Genomic DNA, 24,391 nt, shown 5'->3' on the forward strand with positions numbered 1-24,391 from the left:
ATTCTGAGCTAAGTTAGTCATAGATCTTTGAGTGATCAACATTTAGCTATAACCCTCTACAGATGAACAGAACTTTGTCAGATTTGTTTTTACATTTTTTTTGATAGGACAAACATTCTCAATAACATAGCCTAACAGGGTGGAACAGGGTGGGACAAGCAGGATAACATTTCAAAAACTAAAAAAAAAAGCTAGGAGTGAGAGTTGAAGCTTACCTCAGTTTGTACAGTTGAATTCCAGCGGGAAAAAGAAATTATGTCACTTCTTGAAAATGGTCTCAATGAAATTGCATTAGGATTTAGAAGGCAGAAAATACATACTAACAGGGTGGAAGATGACTTCAGGGACACAGTAATTGAAGAAAATTTAAAGAAAAAGACCTATATTTTCACATGATTTATATAATTAGAGGCAGTTTAGCCTAGTCAATAACATAATTTGAGGTTTATGTCATTTCATGGTTCATATTTCTTGCAGAAGTTGATTACTGTGCACTGAGGACATGATACAATTGAATGCATACATCAATTAAAATTGTGTAAAATACAAAATAGTATTTTTTAAAGTCTATTATCTCTGTTTAAATTGTAAAGAATATTTAAATCTACAATTTAAGCCATTTATTATAAATATGTGACTCATTTTAGAGAAAATATGAGTAAATAAATCATTGGGACAGGAAAGTCACCGCATATGACCCAATTGCTGGATTCATTGCACGACGTTAAGGTTTGGCATAAATTGTAACAATGCTACATTAAAAAGAGTACTATTTTCAATAGAAGAGAAGTATTCCTACATTTCATACATGTCAGCTTGTTGTGTGAGTTATAATTTTTTTTTTTTTTTTAAATAATAATCTAAAACATAATTTTGGCTGTCGTTTTTGCTTTAAGCAAATTAAAATCCCAAGCAAAATACAACAATTTTATCGTGTCATCACTATGGGAAAAGCCAGTGTTACAGTCTATTGTAATTATTATATGAAATGCACTATGTATTGAAATGGATAGAATACTTTAAAGTTGCAAGAATTGAATATATGTATAAGAGATTCTGGATCAGGATTGCAGAAAGAAGTCAAGTCAAATCAATTCTCATTTGTTTATATAGTGCTTTATACAGTACCGATCATATCAAAGTGGCTTCACATTAATAAACAGAAAAATCAATAACAGTGCTAATGTTGTAAAATTCATCATTTACGAAACAACTTTTATTTAAGCCATGAAGCAACTCTACAGAAGAACAGTGTCATTATCCAGCTAAATACAATCTTGTTTTAATTCACTTCAAATGCTGCAATGGTCATACATCATGAAACAAACTAAATTCAGCTGTAAAGTAGCTCTACAGAGTCTCATTCAGCTCAACTAAGTTTAGTGTTGATTCAGTTCAGTTCAATAACAGTGTTAATGATAGTGTCATTAGCTTAATTCAGTTCAATTTTGTTCTCGTCAGTGCAGTTAAAATGATAATAATACCGAATATGAAAGGACATAAGTGTGAGATATCCTCCCTAAATGTATTAAAGTCCCTCTGTGGTGAAAATCAAGTTGTTAATGTTGTTTATATGTGGTGTTTTTAATATGCTTTAAGACAAATGTGCAAATTCATAAGTCAACACCATTGCTTAGTATTTTGATTGATTGATTGATTGAAATCTTTATTTCGAACATGAGAGAAGAATATATAAAGTAAAATTAAAGAGAAAAAAAAGAAAAAACAACAAGAGATAAGCAGCAAACAAGGTACCTACTTTCCTGTGTGAACATACTTCTGTCTCATGTGTGAAAAGGAGTAGGAAGAAGTAAAACTTATGTACTCCCTTTATTTTCTTCTTAAAACTGCAGTGAACCAAAGGGGTTTGAAATCGCTGCTGTTTCTGAAGTCACAAACAGGGGGACTTTAAGAAAGGCATTACATGAGTAATATTCATACAACCTTTAAGAGCAAATGTATTTTGGTGGGGTGCAATCCGTTCATGACAAATAAACTGAAGCCAGTGGAATGACTAATGCTGTTATTACTACACTGATATGTTACAGTACACTGATATACCACTGAACTCTGTAATGAGGGTGTCAACGTGAAGTTAATTTTTAGCCATCTTAATTGATTTGGTAATGAGTATGATTTCCATCTTTACAACTTTTGAGTTATATATTTTATCAAAAATAAATATTGGAGACATAAAATACACTGCACTGAGGCCATGGTTCATAAATATGATGTAATCAGTGAACAAATTTTCATTAGCACCGAACCTTAAAAAATATATAGTTTTCATGAGTCATCTAATAAATAACAGTGCCATTGAATGATGTCTCTGCAGTTATGACTAGAGAAAAGAGGATCTTTTCAGAAACAGACTGTGGATGTAATTGAGGAATAAACAACAGATTTCATACAAACATACGAGAGAGCAGTATATGACATTAAATTATCATATTTTGTTTCCATTGTTGTCTTTTCACTGTACAATGGTGTAGTGTTTATTCCAGAATATATATGGAATCCTGTTTCTGCCACATAAAAAAAAAAAAAGGTAGCATAACTGCCACCTTTTATCTCACAATTTCGTTTTCAATTTTTTTTCTCAGAATTAAGGGAATGTTTTCCTTTGAAAGAAACAGTTTGTCCACTGTAGTAAAACCGGTAAAACTATCACTGAGCGAGCAGTCAACATCGACAACATTTTAGTAAATTATATGAAAATGACACTCAGACAGGCACAGAAATAGTAATAATATTAATAACAGTAAAAGTACACTCTTAAAAAATGGTTCTTTAAGGTTCTTTACACGCAGTAACAGTTCTATTTAGAACCATAATCGTCCTGAAGAACACTTGGCTCCGCATTCCCGCATTTTTGTTTTTCAAATCTGTAACTGTCAAATCCTCATTAGGCCTACTGATTTTCTGGAGCTCAGCTACAACTACACAGACTGTCAACACACTCTCAACAGGTAAATTATTTATTTCAAATGTCTATAAATGCTAATTTTAAAAATTGTAACCGGTTTCCAACCAATCATGTATTTTTTTTTAGTTTAGCAGAACATGTAAGTGTGAGCAGCTCTGTTCAGTTAATGATACTCGTCTTCTCTTCTCCATTAAGTAACATTGACTTTATGATTCATATTGTTAGATTTTTTTAATTATTAGGCTACTTTATGCATAAACATAAAAAAATAACATGAGCTATCCCATGACTTTGTCCCTTTTTCTTTTGCACATGGTAAAGGGCTCACATACTGTATAGGCTATGTGAGCCCTTTACCATGTGCAAAAGAATTCTGTCCATTTTTGCTAATTTTGGTCTCCATAAACATATTGTTTTTTAGCCTACATAATCAAATGGAAGAGACACTGTAGCTAAACTCAAATGTGTATTTCAGATGCATTTTCTTTACATATTTTGTTCTCCTGTTCTTTCTCTCCTTCTTTCATCCTCTTTGCCCTTATGAACTCACAAGAAACACTTTTATCTTTGAAACACAACCCAAATATGTTCTTTGCATGAATATACATAACTTTTTCTGGGTTATAGGTAAGATTTTTTGTTTTACTAAACTGATCAAAAGAGTAAATACATTTACAATGTTACCCACAATTTCTATTCCAAATAAATGCTGTATTTTTGAATGTTCTATTCATTAAAAAAATCCATAAATAGCCTATATAAATCAAATTAGACACTTGGCATAATGTGTAAACGTGTAAAGCGACTTTGAACTGAAAGGCGCTCAATAAGTAATCCATAAAAATTGTAAAAGTGTACAGGGCGTGTATACAGAATAAAGGCATCTGAAAAAGAGTCAGAGACTCATGGGGGCTGAGAACTCTTGAAGAACACGACAGCATCTGATTTACTGTACATCACATTAGAGAGCTGAGATTAGAGCAAACTGAAGTCCGAACACAGAACAGAGCAAGTATGAAGTTGAACACAGCTTTGAGTGTTGTTGGAATCATACTTCTCAACATAGCAGGTACTATCTTACTAAAGTCTAAGTGGAAGTTTAATTGTTTAAATTGTTTAATAATGACAAGCCAATTGAATTCTGTTGCTAAGGAACTTTGTCTTGAAATCGCACAGTTATTTTGTTTTAAGAGGAAAAAGGACTTAGACATAGTTGTATTATATAGTATAAAATTGTATATTGTATTGTATTGTATAAAAACATTGTATTGTGTAGCGCAAACCATGCCTTTCAGCTAAAACTCTTTCTTTATCAAAGGACTCAAAATCAAACTTAAACATTCACAGTTACGACTAGCACAGACATCGTATAGCTAAAATTTTGTGTTTGTTAATTATTTTTAAATTCCATAGTTTATTTCTGATCGTAGTTGTAGCCTATGTAAGTTTCTAGAGGAAAATGGAAGAAAAACACCCAAAGAGGAACTCCCAAAACTAATGCGAAGGGTCAGTCAGTGAAATTAAGAAAGATCACAGCCTTGATCAACATGAATTTTAAAATGTAGATCATGTAGACTTTTTTAACATTGTGAATAAACTATAAGTATTTCTTTTTCCATGTAGGCTACATGTTAAATAAATAAAAATAAACCATCTGTAATACTGCAACCACTAGATGTCTGTAGGCCTATAGCCTTTTACATAAATATATATACGGGGCTGTGTAAAACTGTCATGATGTGGTGCTTGGATTATGTTACTGAATACTTTTTTTATGAAGTAACTTGTAACTTTAACGGAATACATTTTAAAAGTAACCCTCCCAACATTGTTGAGATGTTTGTGGAAATAAACATTGTGCTTTTCACATGAATTTCTTTACAAATGTAACATATATTTATAGGCTATAGAGCCTACTATTTTAATTGGGTTTAACGTTCTGAGTGTATAGGAATATAACTGAAATGTATGGCGACTTTGAATAAGCTAAATTGTTTAAAAAAGTGGAAAGCAGAGATGCTTTAAAGCTAAAATTTGGCCTTAGTAGGCTATATAGGCCTAATAGGCTATATAAGGCAAAATTTTAGCTTTAAAGCATCTCTTACGTGCACGAGAAACGGCACTGTGATAAACTGTAATAATATGTTCAATATTCATAAAAAATATGTAGTATTCAGTAAAACCTGATAAAATTGGGGGTTGTTAGTTTATTGCCACATAAAGCTGGCATGTTTAGCTTTAACACACCCCTATAGAAACTGCACCAGGAAATGTGCTATATGGATGCAATAAGGCCAATAAGGATGGCAATATAATTGTCACAAAGGCAATAAAGTTTAGTTGTCTTTGAGTCAGACTCGTTTCATCACCTGGAGTACCAAAAATAGCAAATTCAGCACATGACTTCAGTACTTCACATAGTTTAGAAAGTGTATCAAATATGGTTGACCAGTAAATAGTAAGTGTGGGGCACATCCAAAACATGTGAGTAAGATCTGCTTCTCCAGAGTGACATCAGGATTAAAAGTAGTATAATTATTATTTATGAAGATAAGTTAGAGGCCAAGGTTCAGAACAGAACTAACAAATTCAGTTATACTTTCATGCCATGACAATGAGTCATTTTAACAATGTGCCTATAATCCGTGTGGATATATTCTCTTGATTCATGACAGTGGTATGTGCCTGCCAACACATTTATGTAAAAGGTATATTTATATATAACAGTGAGGCCTCAGGCAGGTAACACAAACCAGTTCATCGGCTCTGTTTACAGTTTTTTACAATCACTTTGCTACTATTTTCAGAACCTTGATGTCATTTTTCAAAACTCTAGACACAAAACTCGAAACGGTTATCACTTGTAACACAGGCTGTCTAATGTTCAAACATTGCATTGTGCATTCACATCTTTAAAGAAATCTTGCACTTGCACAATCATTGGTTCAAAAAACTAATTTACTGTGAAATACCATTGAAGCATAAACACTACAGTACAATCACAACATAGGTTTATTTGAATCAAAGCAAAAATAATTAGCTATGAAATAGAAAAGAAAAGAAAAGAAAAGAAAAGACAGCAAAACATCAAATGCAGTGTTCCTCAACTTGCTTGCTTGTACTGTAAGAAACAGAACAGGAGTGATTATCTATACAGTGCAGTGCTGTCAATACTGTAAATAGTCTGAAAAGGTGGTACAGTATTTGGGACCATAGACACAGTGTTTGATGAAGCAGTATGATCAAATATTAGGCTACATCAATGGATATTGTAGTCTAATTGGTTCATGCTCCACGCTAATTGGTGACAATTATCTTGAAACTTTCATGATTTACAGTAATCCAACTGATCTTAATGGTTACAGTAAACATGGAAGATTGTTTGTCTGTTTCCATACAACTATGCATTCAGAGTAATGCAATAGTTACTTATCATTTTGAGCAGTTGTATCAATTGATAGTTAGATCATTGTAAGGAAATTAATAGACACTCATTTGAAATGAAATGTGTGAATTGCGTTTTGAAATAGTAGTACTTTGATGTTAAGTTGTGTCATATTGAACAGGTGATTTTTGTTGAATGAACAAATGATCTAAGTTTAATGTGTATTGTATCCAAGCAATTGAGAAAAGGGTTAGAGTTTTGAAAAATGTGCATTTTGATCATTGGTTGTGGGTTTTGTGTCTAGAGTTGTGAAAAATTACATCAAGGTTCTGAAAATAGTAACAAAGTGATTGTAAAAAACTGTATCTAAATATCTGGTCTCTGTCTCCCTCACAGGTTCTCTCTGCCAGTTAGATGGTAAGTTGTCAGTCTTAATGACCAATAACACTCTTGTTCCACATATGTGTATTGATAGGGCATTTTAGTTGAGAATTCCCTCACTTTCTTTCCTATAATCAGTGTGTGGTCAAGCTCCCCTCAACACCAAGATTGTTGGAGGACAGGCTGCAGCGGCAGGGTCTTGGCCGTGGCAAGTCAGCATTCAAAGTGTCCTCTTTGGTGGCCATTTCTGTGGCGGGAGTCTAATCAATAAAGACTGGGTTTTGTCTGCAGCTCACTGCTTCCAAAGGTATGAACTTGAAGCTTAAAGGGTTAGTTCACCCAAAAATGAAAACTGTGTCATCGATTACTCACTCTTGTGCTGACCCATAAGACATTTGTTCATCTTTTAAACACAAATGAAGATATTTTTAATGAACTTTTAGAGATGTTCGTGTCAAGCAAGCATGCTTGAGCTTCCGTTTAAAAAATCGGAGTGCTTTATGTAAGTTTGCTGATTAATAAAAAAATGATGTGATCAATAAGTTTGACAATTTAAGGCAGCAAATTTTGCGAAGACTTGAATTAAATCGCTCGATTCATGTGGATTTGTTTTACAATCTCTTTATGAATGTATTGAAGCTTCAGAGTTTTGGGTGAATAGCTTTTCAATGGAGGGACAGAAATCTCTCAGATTTCATTCAAAATATCTTCATTTGTGTTTCAAAGATGAATGAAAGTGTTGTAACAACATAATTTTCATTATTGGGTGAACTAACTCTTTATATACAACTCAAGACACAATTATAAATTGATGACAGTGGAATTTAAACTGAATTTGCCTATTCACAGCTCCTCCTTGGGTACCATTAGGATCTACCTAGGGCGTCGGAGCCAATCGGGCTCAAACCCTTATGAGCAATCCAGGACAGTGAAACGATTCATTAACCATCCTAACTATAATGATCTTAGCAGTGATAACGATATAGCATTGCTCCAGCTCTCCTCTTCTGTGACGTTCTCTGATTATATTCAGCCAGTCTGTCTGGCTGCTGCTGGTAGTGTATTTGGTGCAGGTACAGAGAGCTGGGTCACTGGATGGGGCGCGTTACAAGAAGGGAGTGAGTAAATATTTACTTGCAAATACTGTAAAGCTCAACAATTTACTGTAAATGGCTATTAAATGACACTAAAATGGTCCTCTCATCTATGTCACAGGCAGCCAGATTCCTGACATACTGCAGGAGGTGATGATACCAATTGTGAGCAACAGTGACTGTAATAATGCTTATAGAGGAGGCATCACAAGCAATATGATTTGTGCTGGATTGCTAAATCAGGGAGGGAAAGATTCATGTCAGGTATGACATCATCCATTTGAAGCTTTTTTAATTTACAAATTACAAAAAAATGACCCAAGCCCAAACATTGAAAATCAAAATATGTCACTCTCACATTTGAAATAGATATTTTACAGTCACTAATATAAATGCAATTAGGACATAGGCTACTGCATCCTACCAGTGACAGTTGCGTCGCTTCAAAACACCTATCATGTGACTTTATGTGATAGTAAATAGTCCGTCGAATGTGCACTCCAGAATCCTAATGGAAGTAGTAGATCATCCAGGTACTTTTCACCTACTGTTTGTCGAATACTTTAAATTCAGACTCTTTTGCAGCAGCATTTTTCACATTCTACGACCTCAGTTGTCTCATCTTAGTATAGTTTTAGCATTGTTAGAATATAAAATGCGTAAAATATTTCAATACAAGCATTTCAGTCAAATATAATGATTGCAATATGTCTAACCCACATATTGGGGGGGGGGGGATGTCATGTGAGTGAAACGCCACGCCAGTAAACACTTTATTAGCCTAGAGAAGAGATGTTGCCACAAGTGGCAGGAGAGGTTATTTTGAATAAAGATTATGAATATTTGAAAAAAAAATGCACAGAAAAAAATCATAGTGATTATAATAAACACTGCAATATTCCATAAAAATAAGAATTGTTCATTGTTAATTTCACTTTAATTGTACTTTAACAGTTAATTGTATATTTTCAGATGTATAAATGTTGTTTATCAATGCAGGGAGACTCTGGAGGTCCAATGGTCAGTAACGGCTCCCGGTGGATTCAGTCTGGCATTGTGAGTTTTGGTATAGGATGTGCTAATCCCAACTTCCCCGGTGTGTACGCCCGAGTATCTCGCTACCAGGACTGGATCAACTCTTACATGGACAGCAACCAGCCTGGATTTGTCGAATTCTATTCCAGTGGATTCAGAAGCTCACCTGACCTGCTTTTATTTTCCATTTCTCTCACATTCTCCATTATCCCTTTCATATGCTCCCTATATCTCTCTTCAGAGATTATTTGAATGACAATTCTCAGGGTTCTTTGATTAAGAGGACAATTGCGCTGTACAAGTTTTCAAAAGAGAGCAGGTATATTGTTATATTGTCATCTATTCTTTTTTTTTATAGATACTATTCTTGGAAATATACTCCTATTATTGAGGTTTTTTAACATTAATAGATTGTGTGAAGTTCAACAAACATGTGCCCTCAGAATGTTTGAATAATGAGGGTACAGTTTATGCCATTTGCAATTTCAGTCTCTGAAAATTATGAAAAGGTCTTAATGTTTCAAAAAATAAATTAAAATAAAAAGAATTATTAACATTCCATTTCATCTTGCGTACTATATTTCATTTGGAACTCGCATGTGGAAATGTCAAAAACATGACACAAATTCAGATGCAATTTTACTGCCTGGAAAATTGAGAAATGTTTAATTAAGTATAAAAAAAAAAGAAAAAAAAAACTTTTACATGGTTTCTTTCTTGGAATTCCAAATCAATGATTGTAGCACAACTGAAAATCAACAAGACTCTCTTTTTCAGTGTAGCCCACACTTTCCACATGTAACTCAATTTTGATCTGTTTAGTCAAAATAATTTTTGGAGCATTTGCTTGTCAGTGTAATGAGGCCAATTATAGGCAGTGGCTTCTTTCCTGACCTCTGTATGGATCACGCTTTCCAAACTGGAATAGAATAATGCACACAAGTGTCTGACTTCAACAACAATCTATGACGTATTTTCTTCTATCACTGCTTCCTGGTCCGTCCAAGCAGGAGACCCAGTGTGGTCACACCGGTTGCACCGCCTTAAGGACTGCCCTGACTGCTTCATTCCTCACTGATGTTCAACTTCTTCCTTTCTTACTATGACCTTATTTTCTGATGCACTGCCATCACTATCATCAGGTGCAGCTTTTCCTCTCTGTCTTCTATAAAACATACTAACATCAACCTAAAACACAGGCAAAAAGGCTATTATACTGCCGGCCAGTACTGAACAATAGTGCCAGATACACAGAAAATATCCCCTAAAATTACTTTATCACTTATGCATAACATACAGATTATCGGTCTTTGAGTTATTGATTTTACAAAATGTGCATTAAAAATGACCAAAAACTTTTAGAAAACACATTTGATTGTACAATGATTGTACCCCTTTTATTTGGTTAATTTTTAGGTCTGACAGAAAGTAACAATAACATAAATATAGTAATATAAACAATATACAAACATATACATAAACATATATCTCCTTAAAATATCCCAGAAAAGGGCTCCAGACTTTCAGAATAAGTTTTGGTTTTTGTTTTTCGTTGCGAACCAAATCTTTTCCATCTTGAGAGCAAATAAAAGGTCAAAACCCATTCAGGAGGAGACCGGTAAGGAGGGAGAGCCGCTTTCTTCCTAATCATAAGACTAAGTCGTCCAGTCAGTAGAGTTGCAAAGGCTACCAGCCTGCAATGTGTTTACAGTTTTTTACAATCACTTTGCTACTATTTTCAGAACCTTGATGTCATTTTTCAAAACTCTAGACACAAAACTCAAAACGGTTATCACTTGTAACACAGGCTGTCCAATGTTCAAAACATTGCATTGTGTATTCACATCTTTAAGGAAATCTTGCACTTGCACAATCATTGGTTCAAAAAACAAATTTACTGTGAAATACCATTGAAACATAACTATAGATCACACACACACAAGCAACCGATAGTTTCACTGTGTCATTGTTCGTACAATCATTAAATATTGTAGAACAAAATAGGTGATACAGGTTTCATTATGGCACTACATGTACAGTAAATACATCTCTGTAAAAGTACTGCAGTAGTAGAGAGAATACGACAGACAGTGGAATCATTGAACAAAGTTTGTAATATATTGATGCAAAACACTACAGTACAATCACAACATAGGGTTATTTGAATCAAAGCAAAAATAATTAGCTATGAAATAGAAAAGAAAATACAGTACTGTAAAACATCAAATGCAGTGTTGCTCAACTTGCTTGCTTGTACTGTAAGAAACAAAAGAGTGATTATCTATACAGTGCAGTGCTGTCAATACTGTAAATAATCTGAAAAGGTGGTACAGTATTTGGGACCATAGACTGATGAAGCATTATGATACAAATATTACAGTAGGCTACATCCATGGATATTGTAGTCTAATTGGTTCATGCTCAATTAGCGTGGAGCAAGGACCAATTAGACTACAATATCCATGGATCGTTATCTTGAAACTTTCATGATTTACAGTAAACATGAAAGATTGTTTGTCTGTTTCCATACAACTATGCATTAAGAGTAATGCAACAGTTACTTATCATTTTGAGCAGTTGTATCAGTTGATAGTTAGATCATTGTAAGGAAATGAATAGACACTCATTTGAAATGTAATGTGTGAATTGCCTTTTGAAATAGCAGTACTTTGATGTTAAGTTGTGTCATATTGAACAGGTGATTTTTGTTGAATGAACAAATGATCTAAGTTTTATGTGTATTGTATCCAAGCAATTGAGAAAAGGGTTAGAGTTTTGAAAAATGTGCATTTTGATCATTGGTTGTGAGTTTTGTGTCTAGAGTTGTGAAAAATGACATCAAGGTTCTGAAAATAGTAGCAAAGTGATTGTAAAAAACTGTAAATTAGCAGATTCTGGCAAGATACCAAACAATACTGTAAGGGGATGGGGTCTTAATTTTTAAAAAATGGAATTTATCTGCATTTCATTGTCTAAAATGAGGTCCCAATGGAGCCTTGACAGCATGTGACCTAACATGGGTTAATGTCACATTCACTTCCTTGTCGCCAAAAATGTCAAGCACATGGCTAATAGATTTAAATTTTATTGGTTGAAGGGGATGTCATATGATACTAAACTGTATTTTTTTTTTTGGTTCAATATTATTATTGTATTTAAAATGCATTTTTCTTTGCTGCATAAATGACGATAGCTACACCATAGAGGAGGGCCAAAATGACAAATGGGACACGCTTTTTTGGACGTAACAGACACGCGCCATTTGGGGAATAGTCAGGGGGCCAATTCTGAAAAGGGCTTCCGTTAAGACTTTTGCGGACATGTTTTGGTACAAGCTGTCACCCTATTTTTTTAGTTAGAAGACACCCATAGGTAAGATATTAGGGTGGTTGTCAAGCTGAATTTTTTTTTTGTGTGACTTGTACAAGCAATTTCAGGCCAATTTTTTGGTTTCCTGCTCAACACAACATGCCAACAGTAAATGTTGAATATCTCCACAACCACAAGGACCATATTCATAAAAATGGTATCAAATGAAAGCCAACACTCATGGGATGTCTGCTGAAGTGTCAGAATGAACATTTATTGTACAGTGTAAGAGACAACAGAACTAGAACATGAAAAAAACTATCTCCGCCTAAAGAGAACCAGTTTTCAAAGTGAATATCAGCTTGGAAACATAACCTAGTATCCCAAAACCTCTATCAATCAGTACCCATATCTATGGGAATGAGTCAAGCCAAGTTTAAAGCTTGTAGGGAGAGACAGTGCAATGCTGCACAAGTTATAATACTTTAATGTCAAGGCGGAAATTTAGAACTGTAGATGATGGTCTGTGGTGCTATTTGACTTAATTAGTGTACCAGGTTGTAACACAAATTATATTACATTCACATATCAATATAGTTATTAATTCCATCCTAACAAAACTGCTCTCTCACTTCTTTAGGGTTAGGGGTTAGTAACTAGTTAGTAGTAATAACTATGTAATAGTCGTATGGCAAATGTATGTTTTTCCCCATCAAAGCAGTGGCTCTCAGGTTGTCAGTTTCATCCCTTTGAGACTGAATGGATTGAATAAGCAAGGTCAAGCTAAGCGCAATGCAAATAATGGTGTGTGTTGATTATATTGCAAAAATATTGCACAATATTATACTACAATAATCTCCAGAAAGAGCACAAAGACACCACTTCCTGAAAAATCACTTCAATCAAAGGGCTTTATCTTGGCTGTATTTTCCATATTTGTCTTGACAAATGAAACATTGTTCCCAATCAATATCTCTTCCTATTTGTTTTTCTTTGGACGCTAGGCTTACAGCTTCCTCTGGATCCATGTTATCTCATCTGAAGGCAAATATATTTTTCACTACACTAGTCTGATTGGTTTCTGAGTGGATCACTACAATGTCCTCTGACATAAGCTGAGGGCTTTGCTATCTAACAAACTTATTAAGGCTTTTAGCTATAGCAGACTGTAAAATAGGCTGCTGTGCAGCAAATAAATTAAAAACAATATTTCCATTACACATCTGCACAAAACTTAATTTACCTATTAGTAAGTAAGCTAGTAATTATGAAAGTAAATTAGCCTAGCTATACACTCACCTAAAGGATTATTAGGAACACCTGTTCAATTTCTTATTAATGCAATTATCTAATCAACCAATCACATGGCAGTTGCTTCAATGCATTTAGGGGTGTGGTCCTGGTCAAGACAATTTCCTGAACTCCAAACTGAATGTCAGAATGGTAAAGAAAGGTGATTTTAGCAATTTTGAGTGTGGCATGGTTGTTGGTGCCAGACGGGCCGGTCTGAGTATTTCACAATCTGCTCAGTTACTTTTCACGCACAACCATTTCTAGGGTTTACAAAGAATGGTGTGAAAAGGGAAAAACATCCAGTATGCGGCAGTCCTGTGGGCGAAAATGCCTTGTTGATGCTAGAGGTCAGAGGAGAATGGGCCGACTGATTCAAGCTGATAGAAGAGCAACTTTGACTGAAATAACCACTCGTTACAACCGAGGTATGCAGCAAAGCATTTGTGAAGCCACAACACGCACAACCTTGAGGCGGATGGGCTACAACAGCAGAAGACCCCACCGGGTACCACTCATCTCCACTACAAATAGGAAAAAGAGGCTACAATTTGCACGAGCTCACCAAAATTGGACAGTTGAAGACTGGAAAAATGTTGCCTGGTCTGATGAGTCTCGATTTCTGTTGAGACATTCAGATGGTAGAGTCAGAATTTGGCGTAAACAGAATGAGAACATGGATCCATCATGCCACTGTGCAGGCTGGTGGTGGTGGTGTAATGGTGTGGGGGATGTTTTCTTGGCACACTTTAGGCCCCTTAGTGCCAATTGGGCATCGTTTAAATGCCATGGCCTACCTGAGCATTGTTTCTGACCATGTCCATCCCTTTATGACCACCATGTACCCATCATCTGATGGCTACTTCCAGCAGGATAATGCACCATGTCACAAAGCTCGAATCATTTCAAATTGGTTTCTTGAATATGACAATGAGTTCACTGTACTAAAATGGCCCCCACAGTCACCAGATCTCAACCCAATAGAGCATCTTTGGGATGTGGTGGAACGGGAGCTTCGTGCCCTGGATGTGCATCCCACAAATCTCCATCAACTGCAAGATGCTATCCTATCAATATGGACCAACATTTCTAAAAAATAAGGGTGTCACAATTTCGATTTTAAATCGAAATCGATCGAAATTAATGCTCAATCTCGATTATCGAATCAAAAAATGGAATCGTCGATGCTGCCACGCCCCCATGTAACGGCAGCTCGGCTTGCCTGTAATAGGTAAAACTCCTTTTCTCGAGAATATTGAAGCCTTTATTTTAAAACACATTGCAGCTGCACAGCGAGAGCATCATATCTCATCTGAGCGAGCTGATTGTCTGCGCTGCGGCAACTGCACGAACCTATGGCGAGTTAGCAGTGGCGTACGGTCCAATGGGAGCGCATGGCGCCCTGGCCCTGCCAACCTCGAGCGCGCCAATTTGGACGTGGCTGGAGAGTATAATTCACAAAAAACTCGCCAAAGGATTTAATGTTTAAATTGACTGAAGCGAAGTACCTGATATGAGCGAAATAGCACGGCAAGGCAAAGCAGTACTCGTTCCCTTATCTCTAAGGGAACCGAGGTTACGCAAGTAACCAGGTAGCCTACGTTCCCTTACGAGAACGTTCTCTCGTACTGCGTTGCAAACGCTGTGGGAACCCAATTTAAAACGCCGTGCTATTTGCCTGTGACTGCTCTGAGGAGTCCAGGGAGCCCCGGGACTATAATAGCCAGGTAATAGGTTATATTGTTTAAGTTTCCAATTGACTGAAGATATAAGTTATTGTTACATTATGTTGTTAATAAACGTTTTAAATTTGACAATGTAGTGTGTGGTATTGCGAACAAAGGTCAGATATTATTATATTGCATAAAAGTCTTAAAATGGCATAGCTTGTGCTTTCAATTTATTTTTTTTAAATCAAGAATCGAATCGAACCGTGACTTTAGAATCGAAAATGTAATCGAATCGAGGATTTGGAGAATCGTGACACCCTTACTAAAGAATGCTTTCAGCACCTTGTTGAATCAATGCCACGTAGAATTAAGGCAGTTCTGAAGGCGAAAGGGGGTCAAACACAGTATTAGTATGGTGTTCCTAATAATCCTTTAGGTGAGTGTATGTCTGGTAAGTATATAGCTAGTTGGAAAACAGTTTAGCTTACCTGTTTCTGGCAACATTTGATGGTAGAATGGTAGAAACTTGAGATAAATGTTTGTGTTGACAAATAGATCAAGTTAATCTGTTGTGTGATTGTGTGATTCACTCCTTTATAAAGTTTTGTTCAGACTGTACTGTTGACACCTGCTGTGATCATCTTCTCTGGATCCGCTGCCTCAATCTGCTGCCAAATCACAGCTGCGCTGACACAACAGTGCCCCTTGTGGTGTGATACTCTTGTGGTATTTATTGATTATTATTTTTTAATGATCATGCTTGCACATAAGTTGGATTATATTGCACATTTGCCCAAAATTACAATAGGTAACATGGAAGAAAATGGAAGCACTTTGGGGAAAAAAATCCGCTTTTACCACTTTTAAGAATATAGTGTTAAAATGGACAAAAAAACATTTTCTAAGCTGACAACCTGGCTAGAACACATGTTGAGGGGATAAATATTAATACTGGATAGGTTGTATACTTGTACCAAAAAGTGTCCGACAAAGTTTTAATATCAGTTTTGGCCCCCTGACTAGAAGGGGGTTGCAATGATTTCCTGCAAGAGACTGATGCCATAGTGGCAAACATAATATCCACACTATATACTCAACCACTCGCGCATAGTTATGGAAGCTTTTTTCCGCCACGGAATAAAAAAAAAATGAAAAAGGTAATTGGTGATAAAGGTATTTTTTATCTCACAATTTAGAGAAAAAAAGTCAACAAGTTTCCTTAAACTTTCATTATACCTGGCCACCAATAGGCTATTATTGACTGGAGTAAAAAGTGTGACAACTAGCTAACTATTTCACCAATATGTGTTAAGTAGGCTAATAACATGCGCTTGCCGCTAATGGAAGTATGAGTCAAAATGGCATTTTGCAACTTAGTAGCAACTCCAGTTAAGCATTATAGAAGTATGCAGGTGAGCGGGGTGTGTATACACACTGGCTAGAATTGAAAACAAGGTGTGTCAGAGATAAATAAACGTAGGGTCCCATTGAATGTGGCAGCACTTGTTTTACGTGCCATTAGACACTCAGTGTCTAGGCTACTCTCAGTTAAAGAAACAGACAAGGAAATGAGGATGACACTGTGTCAAGCTGTGTGTGTTTCAGTGGCCATACTTCTCAACATAGCAGGTAAGATCTAAAATCATAAATGACAGGCCAGATATTAAAATAACCTTGTTTAATTGTAAATTTGTTTAAAATTATTTAGGCCTATTATGCATCACAATATAGATTACATCTATTGTTTTCTTTGTAACACCTAAAATGAACAGCCTACCAAACAAATGTTCTCTTTGTTAAAAATAAGAGAGCAATAAAATGACAATATTAAAAGTAAATGGAATTATATATGAACAGTTAGAATTATTTTCTTATGACTGATGAATTGATTTTAATGTATTCAATATCATAAAACAAGCATTATTATTTCTGATGACATACATTTTAAAAAGAAATTGGCTGTAATTTTTAAGTGCTGACTGCCAAACTTAAAGGTATAGCGGAGGATCTTTCCAAATTTTAGATAAGACCCGCCCTCTCCACTTTTTGAAAAGTTTGATTGATTCACCAGAATGATTGACAATTAGGAGGACCAATAGTTTACACTACCCACCAGGAAGTAAAACATCCTCCGCTATACCTTTAAATGCTACAGTACTCAACTGTGTCTCAATTGCTATGTTTAATAGAATGAAAGCAGGTGTTTGAGTCTATAATCACAAAACAAAAACAGTTTAGCCTATAGACTGCTGTTGTGAGTTTTGAAAAGGCGACCCTATTGAGAAATGTGTCCTAGTGATTGTAAAAACTGTATAACAAAGAAAGAGATTGGTTTAATCAACAAACTCCTAATATTTTTATCTAAAGAACATTATCTAAGTTTATTTGACAAAAGAAACAAAATGACGTACCTGTAAATGACTCAAAATATGTGTTCCACAGACGGAAATCTGTCGTAATGGAATTCATTGACAATGTTCAAAGAAAAGGAAACTATACTCACACAACCAGTTTTTCAGTTTGGTCTGCATATCTACATCTGCTTATCTCTATGCAAACCAGTTCTGACTGAAATACATGCACTGTCAAGAAAAGTAACACACAGAAAGTCTCAAAACTGTTTAGCAACTCTAAATATTTGTTATTTCTTTGTTTTTTCTTATTTTAGGCTCACTTTGCCAGTTAGACGGTAAGATTCTACACTCGAATGACCAAAAAAAAACAAAAAAACCCATGTTTAATTAATTGGATCATAATTTGTTGATCTCAGTTGATTTAACTCCAACAATCTTCTTTTTTTTCTCTTTAGTGTGTGGTCAAGCCCCCCTCAACACCAAGATTGTTGGAGGAGAAAATGCAGTTGCGGGGACTTGGCCCTGGCAGGCAAGCCTCCATCAAATTTCAACTGCAAGCCATTTCTGTGGCGGGAGTCTAATCAATAAAGACTGGGTTTTGTCTGCAGCTCACTGCTTCCAGAAGTATGATGTATTATATTACGCTTCATATGTAGATAGACAGAGGAATGAAAACCGATATGTTTTCTATCACCAGAATCACCGGATCTAATGTAAAAATCTACCTGGGACGCCAGCTTCAATCAGGCTCAAACCCTTTTGAGGTCTCCAGGACAGTGACTCGGGTCATCACTCATCCCAGCTATAGCTCATCTACCCAAAACAATGACATAGCACTGCTCCAGCTCTCCTCTTCTGTGACATTCACTGATTATATCAGGCCAGTTTGTCTGGCGGCTGCTGGTAGTGCATTTGATGCAGGTACTAAGAGTTGGATCACTGGATGGGGCAAACTCAGTTCTGGAGGTGAGTTCAATCAAACACGTCAACGATTCAAAACTTTGAATAATGTGTCACAAGAAAATTTCCACTGGTTTATGTTATAGCCACCTCTATTCCAAACATACTGCAAGAGGTGCAGATACCAATTGTGAGCAACAGTGTTTGTAATACAGCCTATGGTGGCGGCATAACAAGCAACATGCTATGCGCTGGAGTAAATGGCAAAGATTCATGTCAGGTACATCAGTTTCATGTTAGATATCACTCACTGTCTGTATATAGTCAAGAGATATTAACATTAGGTGTTTATCAATGCAGGGAGACTCTGGAGGTCCAATGGTCAGTAAGAACGGCTCCCAGTGGATTCAGTCTGGCATTGTGAGTTTTGGTATAGGATGTGCTGATCCCAAATATCCCGGTGTGTACGCCCGAGTGTCTCAATACCAGGACTGGATCAACTCTTTCATTGGCAGCAACCAGACTGGATTTGTCTCATTCAATTCCAGTGGATTCAGAAGCTCACCTGACCTGCTTTTATTTTCCATTTCTCTCACATCATCCATCATTCCTCTTATTTTCTCCTTCTATCTGTTTTCTTAAAGACAGAGGCATAATTCTCAGTTTTTTCTGATTACTAGATTTTGGTACGCTTAAAAGTGTAAACTATATAAACAGTACAGTACAAAAGTTTGGGGTTAGTAAAATTTCTTTCTATTCATCAATGAATCCTGAAAAAAAGTATCTTGTTTTCCTCAGAAATATTAAAGGGGGGGTGAAATGCTATTTCATGCATACTGAGTTTTTTTACACTGGTAAAGAGTTGGATTCCCATGCTAAACATGGACAAAGTTTCAAAAATTAAATTGTACGTTTGAAGGAGTTTTTCTGTTCCAAAAATGCTCCTTTCGGTTTGTCACAAGTTTCGGAAAGTTTTTTTTCGAGTATGGGCATGTGTGACGTCAGATGTAGCGGAATTTCCTTATATGGGTCCTAAGGGCACTTCTCCGCGGGCGCGCGCGCACTCGTAGATCAGAGAGAGAAGAGAGCGAAAGCAGTACGCCCATCAAAGCGCTATGCTCGGCTTTAGGGAAGTCAATGTTACCAAAGAAGTGGGTTTTTGGTTGCCAGGGCAAGACAACCCTGCACAGATTCCCAAAGAACCCAGCGTTAAGGGAACAGTGGATGGAGTTTGTTTTTTCGAAGCATCAACGGAGGTTGTGCAAGACTCTTTGTTCCCTGCATTTCGACGATGATTGTTTTATAAACAAAGCCCAGATCGACGGATTTGCAGATCGTCTAATTCCAGCAGTCCAGCAGTAAAGTTTCGCGGTCGTGCGTTGGAACCTAGCGGTGAGTAAAACTGCTTCAAATGTCTCTGTGTGTTGTTAGCTCGGCGCGTTAGCACAGCTTTAGCTTCGCCCACACGGCCCGCCTCCAGCCGCTCGTTTTTTTTTCGGAAAGACTCGGTACAGCCTATCTTTCTTTTATAAATATAATAAAACTAAAGACTTTTTGGAGATATGAAGGATGCAATACTACTCTATAGGTACTCAAGATTAACAGGAGATTGAGTGAAAATGAGCATTTCACCCCCCCCCCCCCTTTAAGCAGCACAACTGTTTCACATTGATAATGTTGAAAATGTTTCTTGAGCAGCAAATCGTCATTAGAATGATTTCTGAAGGATCATGTGACACTGAAATCTGGAGTACTGATGCTGAAAATTCAGCTTTACCATCACATTAATACATTAAATTTGTCAATTTATTAAAATATAAAAGTTATTTTAAATGGTAATAATATATCACAATATTACCATTTTGACTGGGTTTTTGATCAAATAAAGACTTCTTTAAAACATGAAGAAGAAAAACCTTACTGACCCCAAGCTTTTGTGTATGAGCCACACTTTACTTATATTGTGAGCGACTAGAGAATAATAATTAACATAAAGCAATACAAATGCACAAATGCCACTTCTGTATTTAAATAAAGGATTGTGTATTGAAGCACTATAACCTAATAGTCTATTGTGTCTGTCCTTAATTTTGAAAGCTCAAAACAACCAAACTACGTTTTGAAATGAACAGGGAAGGGTAGTAGGCTAACACACACACACACACACACACACACACACACACACACACACACACACACACACACACACACACACACACACACACACACACACACACACACACACACACACACACACACACACACACACACACACACACACACACACACACACACACACACGCACACACACACAGATTTCAATCTATGCTTTATTTGGGTTCACCACTGTGCAAAATTTAGTTAAGGGCGCCATCTTGTGCTCTGGCCGATGACCTGCATACTCAAACATTAGTTATTAAAATGAATAAAATTAACTTTTAATGCTTTTCAAATGCCTTTTATGTGGGCTACACTGATTGAATTGCTTTGTCCTGTGTAATTCCATTAGAAATAAATTATTATACAAAATTGTATAGCTAATGACAAATCCAAGCAAACAGATAAATAATCACAACCATAAACCTTTCACAATTTATTTTTGTGAAGATTTACTTTTCACAAGAATTACCACTTTGTGTTCTGGTCACCAAGGAGACATTAATGTGAGTAAAAAGCATGCTTGAGATAAAACATGAAACGTGATGTATGAAGAAAACGAAACAAATCATAACCCACAGTTCCCTTTCAAAAGCTAATGGGGGAAGAGCGCTATAGGAAGAAAACACCTTTGTTTGACCGGTTGTGAACACGTAGTTTATGGCAAACATGCCAAACAATCGGAATGTGCTATTTAGATGCGTGACAGGTGCGCTCATCAGGTTCCTTATCTTCAAAACCGCATTGTGGTTGTGTGTGCATGCCAGGGATGGGCAAAGAAAGCCTTATGAAGCACTGAGACTTTCCCAAGGGGGTAATCTTTCAGAAAAAACTGAAGCTTCCCCGGGGCCGCCATTGATTAGCAGACCATCACCTGCTATTAGCATTCCATTGACTCCCATTCATTTTGGCGTCACTTTGACAGCGAATAACTTTACATCTGAGGCGTTTAAAGACTCCATTTGTCCATTATTTATTTCTAAAGAAACACGAAAATGTATAAAAGGCTCCATTACCTTGTATCTTACGTTATGGCCCCGTAGAAGCAGTTTTTGTAAAAATAGGCTAACGATTGCATCATAACCACGCGACTCTCTGTCGCACAGTAGAGACATTACCGTATGGACAGGAGGAGAAGCTCACGGGCAATCGGGGGGACGTGGAGGCAAAATGACAAAATAATTAATCAGAATACTTAGCAAAAGTTTCTCCTGCTCCTAGCTCATGGACAGCTCCTACTCACACTCTCCGTCTCTGCAAGTTTCGGAAGAGAATGATTCAGATTTCTCTTGGCACAGCTACTAGAAGACAGACGGGTTGCTCACGTCACATCTTCGTCGTCAAGCTTAGTTTGAGTCTGCGCAAGTACGTTCAGCCATCAGAAAGTGAGTGCTTCTAATTGACTTCACTTTTCCTCGTTGAATCCAATACGCTGTGTCCATTTCTTTTACTGTCTATGGTACAAAATATTTTTTTTTGTCATGAACGAAGAGCACCAGAGGGTTAAACATCAAAATGGTCTGGATGATAGCAAAGAGCCTATATCCCATTCCCAGTGAACAATTTGATCTCACAGTGAGCTCCCAGGATACTCATGATGTGGTCGCAATGTGAGGTCACAGCAAGCTAAAAGTGTAAACTTACAGCGCATTAACTGTGTGTTCATACTATGGTCACAATGTGAGGTCACAGAGCACTCACTCAAACTATGTGCTCACCATGTGAGACCACTGTGATAATGAAGTATGACCATACTGTGATATCATTGTGTTAAACTCTCATTCCGTTCAGTGTGAGTTCACTGTGATCTAAAATTTCTCTATTATTAGTCAGTTATATCACAAACATTGTGTAGAACATATTTTACTACCATCAACAAGGTATTTAAAAAAATTCAGTTTCCTTGTTGTTGTTTTTTTGCATTCTTTTCAGTCTGGTGTTGGCACTTGACACAAATATTTCTATTTGACGGATGCATTCAGATTCTGGTGATTCGTAAAAAGTACAGACTACCTTTAATTGTTTCAGCAAACAATCCAGGTCTGTTTTGAAATGCACATTTAATCTAATCTACAACTGTCAGTAAAAAATATTATCATTACTAAAGTACAGAAAGAGACTGCAAAACACATTGATAAAGGACTAGCTGATTAAAGGAGAGATTATTGGGGTTGCGCTGTGTATTTAAATATTGGCACACATATTACACAATGTGACCAGTTTAAAGGAGAACTCCGGTCAATTTTAACATTGAGCTCATTTTTTTGTACATTTGGAGTGCTGTCAATACAGAGAACAACGACAAAAATCAGTGTTGCCTACACCGAGTTTATTCTATTTTTAAAATTTGCACCCTGTTGACTTCAATGGGGCAAGTATTAAACCTGCTTTTAGCCTCTTAACATCCTTGATGTGTCATTACAAGTGCACAGAAAATGTGAGTGATTCCTTCAGAGTGATCACGGTGAATCTGACTGCAGTAGATGTGAAAGATATGTATAAAAATGATGTTATTTAAGCCAGCGCAAATACCTGTGTTTACATCCTGTTTTCGGTTGAAGCCCAAAGTAGTCGATTTCCGAGTTCACGCGCGTGATCATTGGTAACTAAACCTATGCGGGTGAACTCAGCAATCGACTACTTTGGACTTCAACCGAAAACAGGATGTAAACACTGGTATTTGCGCTGGCTTAAATAACATCATTTTTATACATATCTTTCACATCTACTGCAGTCAGATTCACTCGTGTTCACTCTGAAGGAATCACTCACATTTTCTGTGCACTTGTAATGACACATCAAGGATGTTAAGAGGCTAAAAGCAGGTTTAATACTTACCCCATTGAAGTCAACAGGGTGCAAATTTTAAAAATAGAATAGACTCGGTGTAGGCAACACCGATTTTTGTTGTTGTTCTCTGTATTGACAGCACTCCAAATGTACAAAAAAATGAGCTCAATGTTAAAATTGACCGGAGTTCTCCTTTAAAGAGGTTGCTGTGCAATGCAAGACCAGCTGCTGTGAAGAAATACCTACTCTTACCACAAGAGGGTGTGTGTGTGTGTGTGTGTGTGTGTGTGTGTGTGTGTGTGTGTGTGTGTGTTTATCTCTCAAATCCACAAGGGGTTTTGTTGTTGGTGAATATGATTTGACGAAGTTCAACATGTTCTTGGATCAACATCCAGGAACAATATTTCAATCAACCAATCACATTTGAGGTAGGCCTACAAGTTTAGGTTTACAACCAGGGTTAGGTGCATCAGTGTTATTCATTTCCATCTGATTTTAGGGATAACTTATAGGGTTAGGTTTAGATGTTGATGCAGTCATGTATTATTAGTCTTGTGTGTATGTTAGAAGATTGTGTGTGTTTTGTAATGTGGTCTTTTGTCTTTTACTTACCTAAATTGTGCACTGTCATCACTTGTGACACACTCTACAGACACACACTCTTAACATTTTGTAGTGTTGTGCATTGGTGTGGATTACAGGCTGTGTGTGTCTGTACAGCCTGTTGCTGTGATGACTGATGTGTCTTTATCAGATTTGCCCTCTTATGCAATATAATTCTTCCACACCACACCAATTAAGAACACAGTCTCCTAGTTGTATTAAGCACGGGGAACATTTATATTAAGGAACAGATGTCACGTTGTTTGTTATGATCTCACAAACACTTGAAAAGAAAGTAAAATATGTTTTAAATTGTGCACTCTTGGATTGTTTAAATACATTTTATATGGGGATCCTGAAAGCTTCGTAACAGCACTCACTCTCTAAACAAGTGTTTATCTCTCTGTGTGTGTTGCCATGCAATGACTCACAACACAAATTGGTTATGCGGGTTATCTGAGAGCTCAAGCACATTAATGATACTGGCACATAATGCT

At 36.4% G+C, this 24,391-nt stretch overlaps 2 protein-coding genes across 2 annotated transcripts; both read left to right on the plus strand.

Moving 5' to 3' along the window:
• Positions 1 to 3,940: 3,940 nt before the first annotated feature.
• LOC308696201 (trypsin-like) lies at positions 3,941 to 9,073 on the plus strand (the record flags this gene model as incomplete). Its single annotated transcript, XM_081374665.1, has 6 exons — positions 3,941 to 3,995; positions 6,708 to 6,728; positions 6,831 to 6,999; positions 7,542 to 7,810; positions 7,908 to 8,050; positions 8,786 to 9,073. The coding sequence occupies 6 exons, from the start codon at positions 3,941 to 3,943 to the stop codon at positions 9,071 to 9,073; spliced, it is 945 nt and encodes a 314-aa protein (XP_081230791.1).
• Positions 9,074 to 16,608: 7,535 nt separating this feature from the next.
• Positions 16,609 to 20,392, plus strand: LOC308703003 (chymotrypsin-like protease CTRL-1). The gene is made up of 6 exons (XM_081386220.1): positions 16,609 to 16,719; positions 17,759 to 17,779; positions 17,900 to 18,068; positions 18,142 to 18,410; positions 18,491 to 18,624; positions 18,705 to 20,392. The coding sequence occupies exons 1-6, from the start codon at positions 16,659 to 16,661 to the stop codon at positions 18,984 to 18,986; spliced, it is 936 nt and encodes a 311-aa protein (XP_081242346.1). The 5' UTR covers positions 16,609 to 16,658; the 3' UTR covers positions 18,987 to 20,392.
• The last annotated feature ends 3,999 nt before the right edge of the window (positions 20,393 to 24,391 follow it).

The sequence above is a fragment of the Scardinius erythrophthalmus genome (genome assembly GCF_964197995.2).
Source record: "Scardinius erythrophthalmus genome assembly, chromosome: 1".
In the NCBI taxonomy this organism is placed as follows: Eukaryota; Metazoa; Chordata; class Actinopteri; order Cypriniformes; family Leuciscidae; genus Scardinius; species Scardinius erythrophthalmus.

Coding starts and splice junctions, on each gene's coding strand:
- LOC308703003 (XM_081386220.1), top strand. CDS start 16,659: ATGAGGATGACACTGTGTCAAGCTGTGTGTGTTTCAGTGGCCATACTT. Junction 18,411..18,490: donor GGGCAAACTCAGTTCTGGAG/GTGAGTTCAATC, acceptor TTTATGTTATAG/CCACCTCTATTCCAAACATA. Junction 18,625..18,704: donor ATGGCAAAGATTCATGTCAG/GTACATCAGTTT, acceptor TTATCAATGCAG/GGAGACTCTGGAGGTCCAAT.